At 45.1% G+C, this 18,461-nt stretch overlaps 1 gene segment (V, D, J or C); it reads left to right on the top strand.

The window, feature by feature from the left end:
• The first annotated feature begins 17,485 nt into the window (after positions 1–17,485).
• On the top strand, positions 17,486–18,091 carry LOC112676346 (immunoglobulin lambda variable 2-18-like). The segment is given in 2 exon segments: positions 17,486–17,629; positions 17,748–18,091. Coding segments are annotated over 2 exon segments (375 nt in total).
• Positions 18,092–18,461: the final 370 nt, after the last annotated feature.

Genomic DNA, 18,461 nt, shown 5'->3' on the forward strand with positions numbered 1-18,461 from the left:
TCCTCCTGGAGCAGTAAATACTTCACAGGTACTGACAGGAGAGTCCTCTCCTCTCCCTGCTGGTGTCACATCCCGATCCCCCCATTATTTGTCCTTTGTTTCTGTAACTCTGGCCAGAGGCTTGGCCTGGCATCTTCGCAGATATCCAAGGAGGAAAAAACAGGAGGTTGAGAGCAGCTGCCCAGGATGTCCTGGAGACTTCACACTGGCAACCCCTCTGTGCCTGTGATGGAAGGGATGGAATCCTTTAAAAAAGAAACCCTCTGGGGACAAGTGTGAGAATGCATTGGTGACTTCCTAAAATATCTTTAAGTGAGGAAGGAAAATGTCCTCTTGAGTTTATGGTGACACTTACTTGAATGGAGAGCAATAGTGAGAGCCCGAGGAGCTAGGTTGTGAGCAGGACAGGATTGCACCACTGCATATTTCTAGAACTTTTGTTTTTCTTGGAGTTGTCCCTTTGTGAAGGCTTAAGTGGTATTAATAGCCTCCCAAGTTTCCCTCAAAATTGAAAGTATTTAAAGAAAAGGGCAGAGAGGCTGTTAAAGAGTGACTTTAAAAAATTGGTTGCGGGGCAGCCTGGGTGGCTCAGCACTTTAGCGCCGTCTTCAGTCCAGGGTCTGATCCTGGAGACCAGGGATCGAGTCCCGTGTCAGGCTCTCTGAATAAAGTCTGCTTCTCCCTCTGCCTGTGTCTCTGCCTCTCTCTCTCTCTCCCTGTGTCTCTCATGAATGAATAAATAAAATCTTTAAAAAATTGGTTGCAGAGAGCTCCTATTTCTGTGCTATATCAGGGTATGACTGCAAAACAGACTATGAACAGCCCCTCAGAGCATTTCCTGCACATACACCTCAGTGGGATTTGGAGGCTAGAGTGGTAGCCTGAGTACTGGTCCCAAAAAATACCAGTTCTAATCATTGGAAATTGCAAATGTTACCTTATATGGCAAAAAAGGACTTCACAGATGTGATTAAAGATCTTGAGGTAGGGACAGTGTCAATTAATTTTATGTGCCAACTTCACTGGCCATGGGGAGCCCAGATTCAACGTGATTTCCTGGTATGTCTGTGAAAGTGTTTTATTTTCCTTTTTAAAAATATTTTATTTATTTATTCATGAGAGAGACACACACATAAGGCAGAGGGGGAAGTACACTCCCCATAGGGAGCCCAATGGGGACTTGATCCCTGGACCCAGGATCATGCCCTGAGCCAAAGGCAGACACTCAACCACTGAGCCACCCAGGTGCCCATGAGAGTGTTTTCAATTGTATAGTGGGGATTAGCATTTGAACCCATGAACTCAGTAGAGTGGGTTGTCCTCTCCCATGTGTCTGTCTCACTGTTGAGCTAGGACATCTCCTATCATCTCCTCTGTTCTCAGACTGGGATTTGCAACATCAGCTCCTCTGGTTCTCGGGTCTTCAGCCTCAGACTGAATTAAATCAATAGCTTTCCTGGGTCTTCAGCTTGCAGACTGTGGGACTTCCCAACCTCAAGAACCACATGAGCCAATTCGTGTGGCTGTGTATATGGGTCTCTATATCGCCTATTGCTTTTCCAGAGAACCCTGACTAATGCCAAGTCAAGGGACATTATCCTGGATCATCTGATGCTCCATAAATATAATCACAAGTGTCCTTTTAAGAGGAAGGTGGAGGCAGGTTTACATACAGAAAAGGGGAGGGAAATGTGACCACAGATGAGTGATTGGCATCATGTAGCTACCAGCCAAGGAATGGTGGTGGCCTGTAGTAGCTGGAAGAGCGAGGAATCTAATTCTTCCCTGGGACCTCCAGAAGGAGCCAGCCCTTCAGACTCTTTAATTTCAGCCCTGAAAGCCTCATTTTGGAATCTGGGCTCCTGGAACTATAAGAAAATAATTTTCTGCTCTTTGAAACCCCTAAGTTTATGGTGAAGTTGTTACAGTGAAAATAGGAATCTGATATAGCCGGGTACCACACATTTTGAGATCTTCTCCAAATATCATGCCCTTTTTTTTAAATTTTTATTTATTTATGATAGTCACAGAGAGAGAGAGAGGCAGAGACATAGGCAGAGGGAGAAGCAGGCTCCATGCACCGAGAGCCCGATGTGGGATTCGATCCCGGGTCTCCAGGATCGCGCCCTGGGCCAAAGGCAGGCGCCAAACCGAGGCGCCACCCAGGGATCCCATGCCCTTTTAATTTGTACTGTGTAAGTTTTCTTTGTGCTCATGCCCTCCCACTGATAAACTTCAGGCATACATGGAATTAGTCTTTAATATTCTCCAGTAAATTCCTTTGGTTTTATAGGTTACAAGTTATGTCTAATTCAAATAATCATTTTATTTCTTATTTTGAAACCATTGTACTTCTTACATTTGCATCATGATTGATGGTGTGGGCAAATTATTCTAGAACAAATTAAATAGAATAGTTATTCCTGTATCTTGGAGTGCCTGAAAATCCTGCAGTAATAGACCACTAAAGAGGAACCCTCTGTTGAGGTCTTGCAGGAAGCACCCAGAACCTTCTATTGATTTCCATGGGTCTTCTCCCTTGTAGATCTCACACAATGGGGATTGTCCCCCCAACCAGCACAACTTCCAGTCTGGTGGTAGGCCTCTGACACTGTTATTCACCCACAGGCATTTTATTGTTATTATTCAGCCTCTGAGGGTATGCTGATTTCAAAACATGCCCATAACAACAGGCATATGATTTTTTGTTTTTTTAAGATTTTATTTTATTTACTAATTAGAGACACACACAATGAGAGAGAGAGGCAGAGGGAGAAGCAGGCTCCATGCAGGGAGCCCAACACAGGATTCGATCCCAGGTCTCCAGGATCACGCCCTGGGCCCAAGGTGGCGCTAAACCTCTGAGCCACCAGGGCTGCCCAACAGGCATATGATTTTTGAAGGCTCTTCCCCCTAATACCTGAGGTTTTTCCACAATTGGCCAGAGGTTCACATGCTTGGAGTTTCTAAATGTGTTGTATGTTATAGTGGAAATATTTTGTGCATACAAAGTCCTACTCCATAGGACTTCTCATTCCTAGCCTTTATACGAGACTATTGACTAAGAGAAGTGGAAGTTACCATTTGCTGATGGACCAGCGAAGTGGATGCAATGATGAGTGTCCCAGATCTCATGAAAGTCACGTCATCCCTGTCGCCGGAGATACAGACAGTTCTTATCTGCCAGTGCTCTCCTGAAACTGACTTCTCAGGAGGGATTTGCCCTCTCAAAGTCATGCCCCTTCCTGGGCAGCCTGTATGCAGTGACTAGTGGATGCGCCTATATACAATCCAGGCAGTCTGCCTGCAACATGGAAGCACCTGAAGGACTGCCTCAGTTCCAGGGCACCCCCTCGCATTGGCAAAGACTGCACCACAGCCCAACTAGGGCAACCAAGAATGAGCTTCTCAGATCTGCCTGCCGAAAGAAACCTGCCTCCAGGATGCCAGCAACTGGCAGCCTCCAGGCACATGTGTCTCCAGCATCTACCTTAGCTTTCTAGTTGAGGGTGTGTACTCCCTGGGCAGCTGCCTGGCAATGACTGAGCATGTCGATGTGCAAGGGCTTGCCGATTCCGCAAAGCTGAGATTCTTCTTCCATGCTTATCTTTGCTCTGGAGCTCTCCATGGGGAAGGCTGAGATTTTCTCCCTGCTGCTCTAAGTTCAGAGGCTCTAACTCTCCAACCTCCCTTGTGACCCTTCTCCCTTCTCAGGGGACACATCTGCACTGCTGTCTATAGACTCTCCCTGATGACTCCTGCTTTCTCTTTCTTTTAATCTTCCCAGGTGCTGTCTTCCCTTCATTTCCTACATGACCCTCTCTGACTTGGTAGTGCCTCTGGGAGAGGCTGAAGTATCATACCACGGGCTCTCATTCCCTGATCCTGCTCTTTTTTCTCCCTTGCATGGGGCAGGGTGATGCCAACAGACTCCCCAATACCTTTATGTTCCCACTTCCACTTCAGCATCAATGTCCAGGAAACCCAGCCTGCAACAGGTGGTATCAGGAGGGTAACCGACTAGCCTGGTTTGCCTGAGACTGATGAATGTCTCAGGAAAGGGAATGATCAGGCCTAAACTGGGACAGTTCTGGGCTACTCTAGCTGCAGGACTGTCTGAAAAAGGAAACGTAGAAAGGGGATTCCAGAGCAACGAAGACTCCAATTGGGGGAGTAGGGATGGGAGCACACAGAACAATGCAGTTCAGATTTTTACTGGAGGTGAATAAGGATGTTTTACTTGTAGGAGGAAATGCAAAAACAAGGCAGTGTGTCAAACATTTGAGAAATTTAAGGAAAAGAGTACTTTTAAGGAATGTGGGGACAACCCTACTGCTTTCACTCTAGGAAGAGTGTTGCTATGTGCATCTGATAATTTGCAAAAGTTAAAAGGCTGGGAGTAAAAATCATCAAGGACAAACTGAGAGTGAAAGCCAGAAGTCCTTGTTGGTTGAAAAAGACTCTTACCTGTGCAGACAGAGGTCAGGAAAACCTGAGGTCCAGAACTAAGTCCTAAGAGTAGCAGACCTCTACAGAACCTCTCCACTGGGCAACTTTGCTATGCCCCAGTTCAGGGCCTTGCACCGATAACTACTGGGTCCTGAATCACAAGAAGGGGACACATGGATCCAAATACTCAAAAGTCCTTGAATTAATTATATTCCCCGATATATCCAAGCCCCCTCTTAATCATTAGGGCCCATCCTTTCCTTCCCTTTGCTTGAAGATGGATTGGAAACTTGTGACCCATGAAATAATGCTCATGTCCCTCAGCACCCTGGGATCCACCCCCTCCTGCCATGCAGGCCTGTGGACAATAAGTAGGATTATGTCACCACAAAACCTGGACAGGAGTGTGAAGAGCTGGCTAGGCAGGGACAGGAGCTGCAGAACCAGCCAACACGTATGGTAGGACCTGGAAAAACATGCGTTCAGGGCTGGATCGTGAAGGTGCAGGATCAAGAGACAAAAGCTCAGATTGGATGCGGGGAGTTTACCTACAAGAAGCACTCTCAACTGGCAAGGATGTTGAGAGAGTCTGCAAGCTCCCTGCCAGGATGACAACCCTTAGAAAGACTAAGAAAACTATGGCTTCAGAAGCATCTAGGAGTGGCTCTACCTGGTTAAGCTGGACAGCTCCTCAGGGAAGGTGAGCCTCAGGAGGGTCTGGCAGACACCAAATTTATTGTGAGCAGTGAGGAATGTGCTGCCAGAGAAGTTCAGTGGGTGGCTGTCCTCTAGGTCAGGGCCAGGTAGGGGAAGGCAGGAAAGGAAGAGCTTCAGAGATAGCAATAGGGGATGGCAGGACCTGAAAGGGATAGAAGCATGTTGGTGAAGCTTAACCAGAGAAGTCAAGTGAGTGGCAAAGAGGGAGGTGCCAGTAAGGGTGCCTGACCTTGGAGGGTATTGGAAATGGTCAAGAGTACAGGGCTCCTCAGGGCAAAACAGATGGGCCACTAAGGAAGGTACTGCTCACCCTGTGATCTGCACAAGTAGGGAAGGGGGGCCAGGAGCCTGATAGCCAACCTCAATAAGTTCCCTAGAAAGCTGGATCTGCAGTGTCGTCATTCTGAAGCAGAGTACTGACTTCCTATATGAGTTTCGTGTGGCTGCTGTGACAAATCACAGATAAGACAGCATTCATCAAGGGGAATTTATTCCCTTACAGTTCTAGAGGCCAGAGGTCTGAAATCACCAACATTGGGCTGACATCAAGCTCTCATTGGGGGCCACACTCCCTCCAGAGGCTCTAAGAGTGAATCCATTCTTGCCTTTTCCAGTCGCTGGCCACTATTCCTTGGCTTGTGGCTCCATCACTCTATGTCTGCTTCCTCCTTCATATGGCTATCCCCTGTGTGTGTGTATGTGTATTGTCCCTGTGTCTCTCTTGTAGGGACACTTGTGATGTGATTTATGGTCCACCTGAATAATCCAGGAAACTCTTCCCATCTGAAGATATTTATTTATTTATTTATTTATTTATTTATTTATTTTTAAATTTTTATTTTATCCATTTATGATAGGCACACAGTGAGAGAGAGAGAGAGGCAGAGACACAGGCAGAGGGAGAAGCAGGCTCCATGCACTGGGAGCCCGACTTGGGATTCGATCCCGGGTCTCCAGGATCGCGTCCTGGGCCAAAGGCAGGCGCCAAACCGCTGCGCCACCCAGGGATCCCCTGAAGATATTTAATTTAATTATATCTGCATAGGACCCATCCCCAAATGTGGTAACAATTACAGGACATTATAAATGATTGCAGCTAATATCTTTGCTCATACAACTTTGAGTTAAAAAAAAAAAAATCATCCATCTCTTCCAGGGTGGAACCAGAGTCCGAGATGGTCCAGACAGGACTCCCTTCTGACAAGGGGTCCTTGGAGTTGGACCCTCAGGCTGTCCAACTTCTCCCCACCTGCCGAGAAGGCAAAATCTTTTCCAGGGTTCCTGGGATCTCCTCAGTTTCTCCCCTCCTGAGTTTTATGTCAGACATTTAAAAACTCCAAAATGTTTTCTCTTTGGCCCGTTTCTCTCCTGCACATCTAATACCAGGATTGGCTTCCGTTTTTATCCACTGTTCTTCTTGCTCTGAACTGAGGCCTGCCTCCCAGGCAGTGATCCATTGACCAGGGTCCCCTGGTGTCCGGAGCGGGCGAGTGTGGCAGGTGACCGATTCCATTTCTGGTGGAGCTTCAGGAACTGATCCATGGAGCATGAGGTGGATTACATGGTACATCAGGGTTGGGGGGTAGAGAGCAAATTCCATTTGGGAAGGAGAGAAACAAATGATAAAAGGGAAGCTGAGCAGAGAGTGGGGACACTCTCTGCCTTATCCTTGGTGTTGGGCTGTCCCAGCTGAGCTGACAGGGGGGGCAACAAGAGCCTAGATTTGGGGACTGCAATGACCTCCCCGCCCAAGGTCCTGCTGAGGTTTCTCCTGGCCCATGGGAGGTTCCAAGGCCTTCTTTCTCCCCAGTCTCCCCTAAGGAGAAAAACTCAAGGTTCTTGTCCTCACTCTGTCCCTTCTCCACATAGAGCAGTAACCACCCCTAGGACTCAGTCCCAGACCATATCTCAGGTCACTGCAGAGAACGGGGTCAGAGGGATATGTCACCTTTCCTTAGGGAGAGGTGGAGAGAGAATGCCACTTTCCCAGCCAGTCTTTGGTTTCTGGAAAAGCGACTACTGGAGTTTTCCTCGGTTCATCTGGAAGCCTCTGCTCACTCTCTTCATTCAGAGCAAGGATGAGTAAGTCCTCAGTCTGGTCCGCAGCCAGAATTGTGTTTTCCTGGAAGAGGTAAAGTAAGAAACAGAAGGTCCTCTGCCCCTTCCCTCCTCCAAGCCACGAGTGACTATAAAGGGAAACCAAGGGAGCTTGGTGTTTGACAGGCTGAAAAAATTGCATTTCTATGTGTAATCTCCTCAAACCTGGCTGGGAATATATATATAATTAATCATAATTAATTAATTAATTAATTAATTAAAATTATACATATATATATATGTAATTTTTAAAACATGTCTGATTATAGCCTGGAGACTCTTTGGGCAAATGTCTTAGCTCAGCTTCCCTACCTGAGCTCTCTCCTTGATTCATTCCACAAACAGGATTACTGACTGGGCTCTTGGGGCACATTTCTGTGTCCTCAGAAAGATCCAGACATGTGAGGTATGAGAATATGGGCATTTCAGGCAGAGGAATAGCCCATGCAAAGGCACTGAAGTAGAGGGAAGATGGCCAATGAAGGAATAGAAAGAAATCTACTGGGCTGGGGAGTAGCCCACTGGGAACTCAGAGGAGGAGGATTCATGGGGAGCTGTGGGCAGCAGATAGATCACATGATGACTGAAAACTTGGTGTAGAGGGTAAGTATTTTTCTAAATGAAAAGAGAATATGTTTGAGGATTTTCCATAATTTATACACAAGTTTTGATAGTTAGTTCTCAAAGTTTTTACCTCAAACTGATTCCTTCCTAGAAAGCACAACTAGGTTAAGTAACTCTCTATAGGAGAAACTTTACCTCAGGAAGACGCATAGCTTGGAAGCGAGTCTTTCTCAGTGTACGCAAAGAAGATGTTAGGAAGAAAGTTCCATGTTCCCTGTGACACCAAAACATGCCCCGAAGAGAGGTCCCTGGAGCTGGGTGCTCAGGCTAAACCTGGCCCCATCCCCTTTTCCCACTTATTCAATCACTAGAATTCACTTCCTGATTTCCGCTAGGTGGTTCTCAATCCTACAGAGCTTTCTCTTCCTCAGGCAATATTTCTTCTTTCTACACTTTGAGAAGCCAATCTATCTTCACCTACTCTCATTTTTTTCACCCAGCCTTCCTACTGGGGTTGGTTTCTTTAACATCTAATGTTTCTTCAGCCCTGTGCCCAGAGATGCCTCACAAGCAGTATCCCCGAGCCAAGGCTGTGGTGGGAAATGCTGAATAGTTGTGAAGTGAATGCTGGACCACGTGGTATGGCAGTTGGCACATTCCATGGACCAAAGGAAATGTTACTGGACAAAAGGAAATGCGCTTTTTGGGATAGAAGAGATCAGAGGGCCTGGCACTGAACTGGATGGGGAAGGAGGAAGACTAGAGTGGGAGCAGAGGAGGGATTTCCAGCTCCCACTCAGCTGCCTTCTCTGGTGCCTGGGATGCATCTTCTGAGGCCACCAGAGGGCAGGAAGGGCCTGGATTGATTGATTGATTGATTATTTTATTTACTTATTCATGAGAGACAGAGACATAGGCAGAGGGAGAAGCAGGCTCCCCACAGGGAGCTCAAGCACGTCGGAACTCCAGGATCACACTTTGAGCCTAAGGCAGAAGCTCAACTGCTGAGCCACCCAGATATCACAAGAGGCCTGGATTTAGAGAAGGGATTTTCTGTGGCTTAAACTGTCCACAGGAAATGTCAAGAGCTGCTTCTCACTGAGTCTCACTGAGGCCCCAAAGTGTTGTGTCCCCCACACAAATCATATTCTCAGAGAGCTAAAAAACAACCCAGGGCTCAGCCACAGGCCCCAGTCTCAAACCACCACAGAGACAGAGGAAGAAGTAATGAATGATGACCCATCCTGAGGGCAGAGAAAAGAGTTGAGGGGGATCATGGCCCGCAGCTCTGCTTGTAGACCCAGGAAATGGGGCAACTGGATCAGTTAGCCAGCTAAGTACCCTGTCCTCATTTTTGCTTCACACACTGTAGAGGAGAAGCCCTGAGATTTCTTTCTTTCTTTCTTTTTTTTTTTTTTTAGAGTTTTTTTTGTTTGTTTTTATAATAAATTTATTTTTTATTGGTGTTCAATTTGCCAACATACAGAATAACACCAAGTGCTCATCCCGTCAAGTGCCCCCCTCAGTGCCCGTCACCCATTCACCCCCACCCCCTGCCCTCGTCCCCTTCCACCACCCCTAGTTTGTTTCCCAGAGTTAGGAGTCTCCATTTTCTGTCTCCTTTTCTGATATTTCCCACACATTTCTTCTCCCTTCCTTTATATTCCCTTTCACTATTATCTATATTCCCCAAATGAATGAGAGCATATAATGTTTGTCCTTCTCCGATTGACTTACTTCAGTCAGCAAAATACCCTCCAGTTCCATCCACGTTGAAGCAAATGGTGGGTATTTGTCATTTCTAATGGCTGAGTAATATTCCATTGTATACATAAACCACATCTTCTTTATCCATTCATCTTTCGATGGACACCGAGGCTCCTTCTACAGTTTGGCTATTGTGGACATTGCTGCTAGAAATATCGGGGTGCAGGTGTCCCGGTGTTTCATTGCATCTGAATCTTTGGGGTAAATTCCCAACAGTGCAATTGCTGGGTCGTAGGGCAGGTCTATTTTTAACTCTTTGAGGAACCTCCACACAGTTTTCCAGAGGGGCTGCACCAGTTCACATTCCCACCAACAGTGTAAGAGGGTTCCCTTTTCTCCGCATCCTCTCCAACATTTGTGGTTTCCTACCTTGTTAATGTTCCCCATTCTAACTGGTGTGAGGTGGTAAACTCAACACCAAAGAAACAGCCCTGAGATTTTTTACTCAGGAACCACCAGATTCTCACCACAGGAAATATAAGGATATCTGTGGGTTATATCTGTTTCCAGGGCACTGCCATGGGCTTAATATGCCCTGTCTGACACCATGTTCAAGAGCTTTAAGTCTTGACTAACCTCTGCTGCCCAGGGATGCTCAAGTATATAAAACAGAGGACCAGGTCAGAGCAGTGAAGAGAGGCAGGTGCCTCTTCTGAGGCAGGGGGAGGGAATAAGAGGTCTAGGGGACCCAGGACTGAAGTCTCAGAAGTCAGTGCACTTGGGGCATCTTCTTCATAGCCTGAGCTCTGGTCCTTCTTACACTCCTCACTCGGGACACAGGTGAGGTATCCAGGGAAGGGGCCTCAGGGACATTTGGGCTGATTATTTGTCTGCCCCTCAGACTCACTTGGGACCCCAGCACTGAACTCACCAGAGTATGTTCTTTCTCTTTCCAGGGTCCTGGCCCAGTCTGCCCTGGCTCAGCCTCCCTCGGTGTCTGGGACACTGGGACAGACCATCATCATTTCCTGTACTGGAAGCGGCAGTGACATTGGGAGGTATAGTTATGTCTCCTGGTACCAAGAGCTCCCAAGCACGTCCCCCACACTCCTGATTTATGGTACCAATAATTGGCCATTAGAGATCCCTGCTCGCTTCTCTGGCTCCAAGTCTGGAAACACAGCCCCCATGACCATCTCTGGGCTTCAGGCTGAAGATGAGGCTAATTATTACTGTTGCTCATATACAACCAGTGGCACACACACAGTGGTTGAAGTTCATGGGGAAGGGAGATCAAAACCTGCCCTGTGCTTACAGGCTCCCTCCTTGATCTGAAGATACTTCCTAACCCTTTACAGTGGAAGCTTCATGCAATATGGTCTTGAGAATTCAGGTGTCTCTGCTCCTCTTTCTTCTCAAATTAAAGTAAATGAAACATACTCTGCCAAAGGTCTGGAAAATGACAGAGCCTATTTGCTTCCAGGACATGGTCCTAGAGAATCACTCTTTCCAACTCTGCAGTGGTAGGAACTGTGTCAACATGAGCAGAGTTGGGTAAGAGGGACCATTGCCTATTCAAGTGAGTATCCTTCTAATATGGAACCACAACTTCCTTCTGAGAAAGTAGTTAGTATGTTAATAATAGAGAACCTTCCAAATAATCATGAGTATAGATATTGTGTGAACAGAATGGCTCCAATATGACATGCCTGGGGTTGTCGTAGCCCTTTGTTCCTTGAGTATATAGAGTCTCAAGCTGTGGAAGAGCCTCAAGTATTCTGAAATAGTGAACCAATATATGCTTAGTTATTTTCATGAAAAGATGAGAGAGTGGTTGCTACTTTAAAATTTGGGTAAAATTGACATATGAGATTATATGTTTTAGGTCAAGACAGATCACATCTTAAAAAATATTTTTAATTATTTAATTAGTTAATTTGAGAAAGATTGAGAGAGAAAGCACAAGTGGGGAAAGGGCTAGGGAGAAGCAGATTCCTTGCTGAGCAGGGAGCCTGATGTGAGGTTTGATCTCAAGACCTTGGGATCATGATCTGAGCCAAAGGCAGATACTGAACAAACTGAACCACCCAGGCACCCCTTAAAAATGTTTTCAAACTTTTAAAAGTAATCTCCATATGCAACATGGTGTTTAAACTTATAAACCTGATACCAAGAGTCACACATTCTACTGATTGAGCCAGTCATACATCCTTAGGGAGGTTACTTTTGATAGAGATGATTCGAAACTCTTTAGGTGTACTTATGACCTAAATATCCACCAGTGTTTTTCTGTTCAATGCAATCAGGGAACCAGCACTCCAGGCAATTGTCATTCATGGGTTCATAGAATTTCTCATTAAGTGAAATTAAATTAAATTCTCATTAAGAATTTCTCGCTTTCCCTGGCATCATTTCTAAATTATTCCTTACTTTAAAATTGATAGTGGATGAGAATCATCATCTTTAATTTGTTTCACAAAATAAGATGCTGGGTATTGATTTCTGTGTATTTTTCAACTTCTTTGCTTTGCTTCTTATTGGAACATAAGGATATTGTATACATATGTTCATTTTGTCACATTTGGATGACTGTCAGATTTATTGTTTGATTCTCATGTCTTATTGGAGGATACAAAAATCCAGAAGAGTTTTAAATGAAATAGTAAGCCCTGTCTTTTGAGGAGAAAGAGCTGAATTTGTTCCTGGTACAAACAGAACACAGAACAGAACCAAATGGCTCATTGTGAAGTTCAGGATATACTTCCTTCATGAAGCACCTGAGTTCCAGAAAGATGTCAGTAGATCTCTCCATATTGATTTCAAGAGACAAGTATCCAATCAACTAGGCTACAATCCCATCCTAGATGTCCAGCTGATTGATTTGTGAAAAAGTCAACTTGGTACCATTTGGTATTGTATAAAATAATAGACATTATTATCTAAATTCAATCCAAAATTATAGTACATGCAAATTTTAAAACACACAGGAATGGCTACGATTGTCAAAACCAACACCATCACTTCCAGCAATGACTCTTTTCCTTCTACCCCAATCCCTGAGTGCCCTGGGTAACTAATCGATCCAACCTTATGCCAGGATGTCATCTCCCTTGTGTTCAAAGAAATATGTGTTGCAAACATGTGGATAGAGGCACTTAACTAGTTTCTTTAGAACATCCACACTGCATAGAATTCCTAGTCTGTTTCTTGAGGGAATATTTCTCTTTTGACAGGGACCAGTCAACCTTGAACAGAACTTCTTCTATAAACCATCTTGTTTAGAAAGCACACTAGGTCAGGCATCTCTCCTGATGGAAAGAACTTTACCTCAAGAAGGTGCAGAGCTCTGAGGTAAGTTAGTCTCTGTACACAAAGGATTACCACTAGAACATACTCTGTCCCATGTAATAGAGAAATGCACTCTGATAATAGGTCCCTGGAATTTAGCCCTGTAGAGGACTTATGACCCCAGTTCCCTTCTTCCACATCCACAATGCCTGGAAAACTAAACCTTGGTTTTCTACAGTTTGTTCTCAATGCTGACAGCTCTCTTCTTTGTGCAATATTTTTGGTATCAACTTGGTGAGAAATCAATCGTTTTTCTCCCTGTGTCATTGTTCTCATCCAGGCTTCCTTCAGGGCTTGGTTATATTTGACCTCTAACATTTTCTTGGCCCTGAGTCAAGAACTGCCCTATGATAAGGCAGGGCAGGGACAAGTGAAGTGGTCCTGAGGTGTGGGACTGAGACACTCGATGTGGTAGGTGATCCATTCCATTCTTGAGGAAGATGGAGACAAAGACAAATGTGTTTGGGTGGATTTAAGAGGGGTCTGGGGACTTGATACTGACTAGGAGGGGAGGAAGGAAGGAAGAGATGGAACAGAACAGGGATTCCAGCTCTCACCAAGTGCCTTCCCTAGGGCCTGGGTTGCAGCACCTGCGGCCACCAGGGGGCAGTAAGGACCTGGGTCGAGGAGGTCATTACTGTCCTATATTCCAAGTGTATGAAGTCCTTAACTGATACCATTGGATTTCTGCAAAGAGGGACCGTGTGAGGGGTGATCCAGATCTACTGTGCCTCAAGAAGTTTTTGTTTGAAAGATCAACAAACACCCCCATGCCTCAGGCTCAGAGCCCAGTGAGGAAGGGGACAGAAAAGCAAGAAGATCAATCCTAGTTAGGAGGAGAGGAAGGGGCTAAGGGTTGTGAACAACCTTCAGTTCTGTCTTTGGTGCTTCCAAAGGAAAGAGTGAATCTCTCCTAATCCTAGTCCTCAGGGTCCTGTTCCCACCCTAAATCCACACAGCACAAAGGGTCAGTCTTTGGATTATTTATCAACTACTCCCACAATAAGAACTAAGGGACATTCGAATTCTGGCTCCATGTCCTTGGCACTAAACTGAGCTCTGTCCTAGAAATACAATGCCAAAGTGTTTTCATCATTAAGCTAAGTTCTGTTGCCCTGGGATGCAAATGTATTGAAAAGGGTCAGATCAGAGGGGGTAAGGAGAGGCAGGTGCAGGAAGCACATTTGTATGAAGTTTTCTCCCTTCCCTGAGAGAAGAGGTGTTCAGAGAGGTCTGGGAAGCCAGACTCAGGCTTGGGGTCTCAAGAGGCAGTGTTCTTGGAGCTCTCCACATGACCTGGGCTTTGGTCCCCATCTTCCTCCTTATTCAGGGCATTTGTGAAGCTCCTCCATCTCAGAACAGAAGATCTGAGATGATCATTTGTCTTGTTTTCTTTTTGCTCAGTTTCTTTAAGGCCCCAGGACTTAACTCAGCAGTGTGTGTTCTTCCTTTTTTCAGGCTCATGGGCCCAGTCTAACCTAATTGAGCCCCCCTTTTTGTCCAGGATTCTAGGATGGACTGTCACTGTCTCCTGTGTTTTAAGCAGCTGTGACATCAGGAGTGATAATGAAATATCCTGGTACCAATAGCACCCAAGCATGACTCAGAAATTCCTGATTTACTATACCAATTCTTGGGCATCAGATATCCCTGATTGCTTTCCTGGCTCCCAGTCTGGAAACATGGCCTGTCTGACCATTTCCAGGCTCCAGGCTAATGATGACGCTGATTATCATTGTTACTTATATGATGGTAGTGGCGCTTTTCATGATGGTCTGAGTTGATAAGGAAGTGAGACCAAAATCTGTCCTGGCTCACAGACTCCCTCTTTGCTCCGAAGATACTTCCCAACCCTGTGCAGAAAGGACTTCATGCAGCATGGTTTATTATTATTATTTTTATATTTTTATAATAAATTTATTTTTTATTGTTGTTCAATTTACCAACATACAGAATAACACCCAGTGCTCATCCCGTCAAGTGCCCCCCTCAGTGCCCGTCACCCATTCACCCCCACCCCCCGCCCTCCTCCACTTCCACCACCCATAGTTCGTTTCCCAGAGTTAGGAGTCTTTATGTTCTGTCTCCCTTTCTCATATTTCCCACACATTTCTTCTCCCTTCCCTTATATTCCCCAAATGAATGAGAACATATAATGTTTGTCCTTCTCTGATTGACTTACTTCACTCAGCATAATACCCTCCAGTTCCATCCATGTTGAAGCAAATGGTGGGTATTTGTCATTTCTGATGGCTGAGTAATATTCCATTGTATACATAAACCACATCTTCTTTATCCATTCATCTTTCGATGGACACCAAGGCTCCTTCCACAGTTTGGCTATTGTGGACATTGCCTCGGGGTGCAGGTGTCCCGGCGTTTCACTGCATCTGTATCTTTGGAGTAAATCCCCAGCAGTACAATTGCTCGGTCGTAGGGCAGGCCTATTTTTAACTCTGAGGAACCTCCACACAGTTTTCCAGAGTGGCTGCACCAGTTCACATTCCCACCAACAGTGTAAGAGGGTTCCCTTTTCTCCGCATCCTCTCCAACATTTGTGGTTTCCTGCCTTGTTAATGTTCCCCATTCTCACTGGTGTGAGGTGGTATCTCATTGTGGTTTTGATTTGTATTTCCCTGATGGCAAGTGATGCGGAGCATTTTCTCATGTGCATGTTGGCCAGCAGCATGGTTTTAGAACTCAGGTCTCACTCATCTCCTCTCCTTGATCACCAGAACATCCTAATGCACCCCTGCATCTGCTTTGGTACAATGAAGACTTCCTCTTTGCCTTTGTGCTCTGGTCCCAGAATGGGACTCTTCCCAACTATTCAACTCATCAGCTAAGACATGTGGAGACTCTGTTCCTATTAGCCAGAGTTCTTTCCAAAATTACTCCTTTCTTCTAGAAAGGAAGAGATAGCTGATGGGTATGTCCTCTTTTCCACAAGAAACCCAAAGCATCTGTTTTCTTTAATAAACAATCCAATGTCTAGCTGGAGCTCCAGTTGCAATTCTTCCCTAATATATAAAAATATATTAATTATTAAAATAATTTATAAATTATTATAAATTAAATTTATAAATTTATAAATAAATCAATGAATTATTTGAACAACTGAATGAAGTTCAAGCATCTGAAGACCAGGGCTGTGACCAATCCTTCTCATGTTGCTAGAAGTTTCCCATTTTAGCACTGGAGCTGCGATGTCCCTGCAACAACCTCATTCCCAGTTAAGGAATCTGTCATGGGCTCCTGTCGGATGGCTACTGTGATGGTTAATTTTTTTATCTGAACCTGAATGGGACCTGGGCACCCAGATGAAACATTATTTCTTGGTGTGCCTGTGAGGGTGTTCTGGTTGAGATTAGAATTTGAATTTGGGGGTTTAATACAGTAGATTTCTCCCTATGGTGTGTGTATATGACCCAATTTTTGAAGGCCTGAGTGGAATAAAAACCAAAGATGGAGGAACTGACCTCTCTTCTTGGGTCTCTGGTTGAGCTGGGAACCTTGTATCTCCTTCTCCTGCTCATGGACTCAAATTCACATTTTTTCTTCCCTGGTTTTCAGGTCTTTGGGCCATAGTGAATTATGCTGCTGACTTTCCTGAGTCTGCAGTTTGCAGATTGCAGCTCATGAATTTCCCTGCCTCAATAATAATGTGATCCAAACCATATAATTAGATATAGTTTTACATGTATAAAAGTACATTTAAAAATTTATATGTGCCACTTTGTATTTTTACATGTAATCTAGGTTTCATACAATTTTATATAATTATGTATAAAACATTTAATTATTTATGTATAAAATATTTTATATGCTTAAATATAAATGCATAGAAGTATGTAATACATTTAAAAATATAAACAAATCAACACACAAATGTATATATACATGCATATACATATCCACACACTCACAACTCATATTACTTCTGTTTTGCTGGATAGCCCTGACTATATAGTCACTTACTTAAGAGCTCAAACTTTCCATAATGTTCTCAGCATCAAAAGCAGTATTTGTTTTTTCTCCTTCATGCAGGTCTAATGCAGTGTCTCTAATCTGGAGACACTTTAGATGGAACATGAAGGAAGAGGGGTCTAATATCTGTTGTGTTCCTATAATTCCTTTTCTGGAAGTGCCAGTAAGCATATCCTAACCTGAATCCACTGTTGAGCAGGACCCAGACCAAAGGTTGAAATGCAGGTATTAGAGGGAAACCAAGACGCAGTGGAGGGCAATGAGATCCCAGCTCTGCCTGTGATCCTGAGTAGAGGAGTACTTGAATCTCCCCTAATCTCAGCAATCCTGGAGTTCTCTTCTTCCCTCCTCCCACACAATGAATTGGTTGGAGATTCCTCCCCTATCCACACCAAGAATTCCTCAGTGGAAGGTATAGATATTCCAAGTCTGGCTTGAATTCCTAGGGTCTGTCATGGGCTCCTGTCAGTCATGGTTCAGAAAATCCCTGTGAAAGTGTTTTAATTTCTGCACAGCTAAGCTCTGCTGCCCAGGGATGCAGAAGTACCTAGAAGAGAGAGTCAGGTCAGGGTGGGTGGGGAGAGGCAGGGTCAGGAAACATATTTGCATGGAGCCCCTCCCTCCTCTGAGGCAGGGGAGGGGATAAGGGACTTATGGGGGAGCCAGGCCCAGGGTTGGGGTCTCAGAAGGCAGTGATTTTGGGGCATCTCCACCATGGCCTGGACTCTGGTCCTCCTCACCTTTCTCTCTCAGGGCACAGGTGAGGTCTCCAGGGAAAGGGCCTTGGGGCCATCTAGTTTGATCCTCTCTCTCTCCTCTTCAGCCTTACCTGGGTACCCAGCACTAAACTCATTGTATTATGCTCTCTCTCTTTTCAGGGTCCTGGGCCCAGTCTGCCCTGACTCAACCTTCCTCGGTGTCTGGGACTTTGGGCCAGACTGTCACCATCCCCTGTGATGGAAGCAGCAGTAACATTGGCAGTAATAATTATATCAACTGGTACCAACAGTTCCCAGGCACCTCCCCCAAACTCCTGATTTACTATACGAATAATCGGCCATCAGGGATCCCTGCTCGCTTCTCTGGCTCCAAGTCTGGGAACACGGCCTCCTTGACCATCTCTGGGCTCCAGGCTGAAGATGAGGCTGATTATTACTGCAGCGCATATACTGGTAGTAATACTTTCCACAGTGGTACAAGCTCATGAGGAAGTGAGACCTAAATCTGCCTGTGTTCACAGGCTTCCTCCTTGGTTTGAAGATGCTCACTCAACATGGGGACATCTAGAAGCACACCACTATGTCACCCCTCCTCCTCTGTGGCAGATGTAGTATTTTCTTCAGAATGTCCACACTTCATATAATTACTTGTCTATTTCCTGTGGGGGAAAATATCTTTTCAAAAAACTAAACTCTATATGTTTTATTTTTTTTTTTTTTTTATTTTTTATTTTTTTTTTTTAATTTTTATTTATTTATGATAGTCACAGAGAGAGAGAGAGAGGCAGAGACATAGGCAGAGGGAGAAGCAGGCTCCATGCACCGGGAGCCCGACGTGGGACTCGATCCCGGGTCTCCAGGATCGCGCCCTGG

Source organism: Canis lupus, chromosome 26 (genome assembly GCF_003254725.2).
Source record: "Canis lupus dingo isolate Sandy chromosome 26, ASM325472v2, whole genome shotgun sequence".
Taxonomy (NCBI): domain Eukaryota; kingdom Metazoa; phylum Chordata; class Mammalia; order Carnivora; family Canidae; genus Canis; species Canis lupus.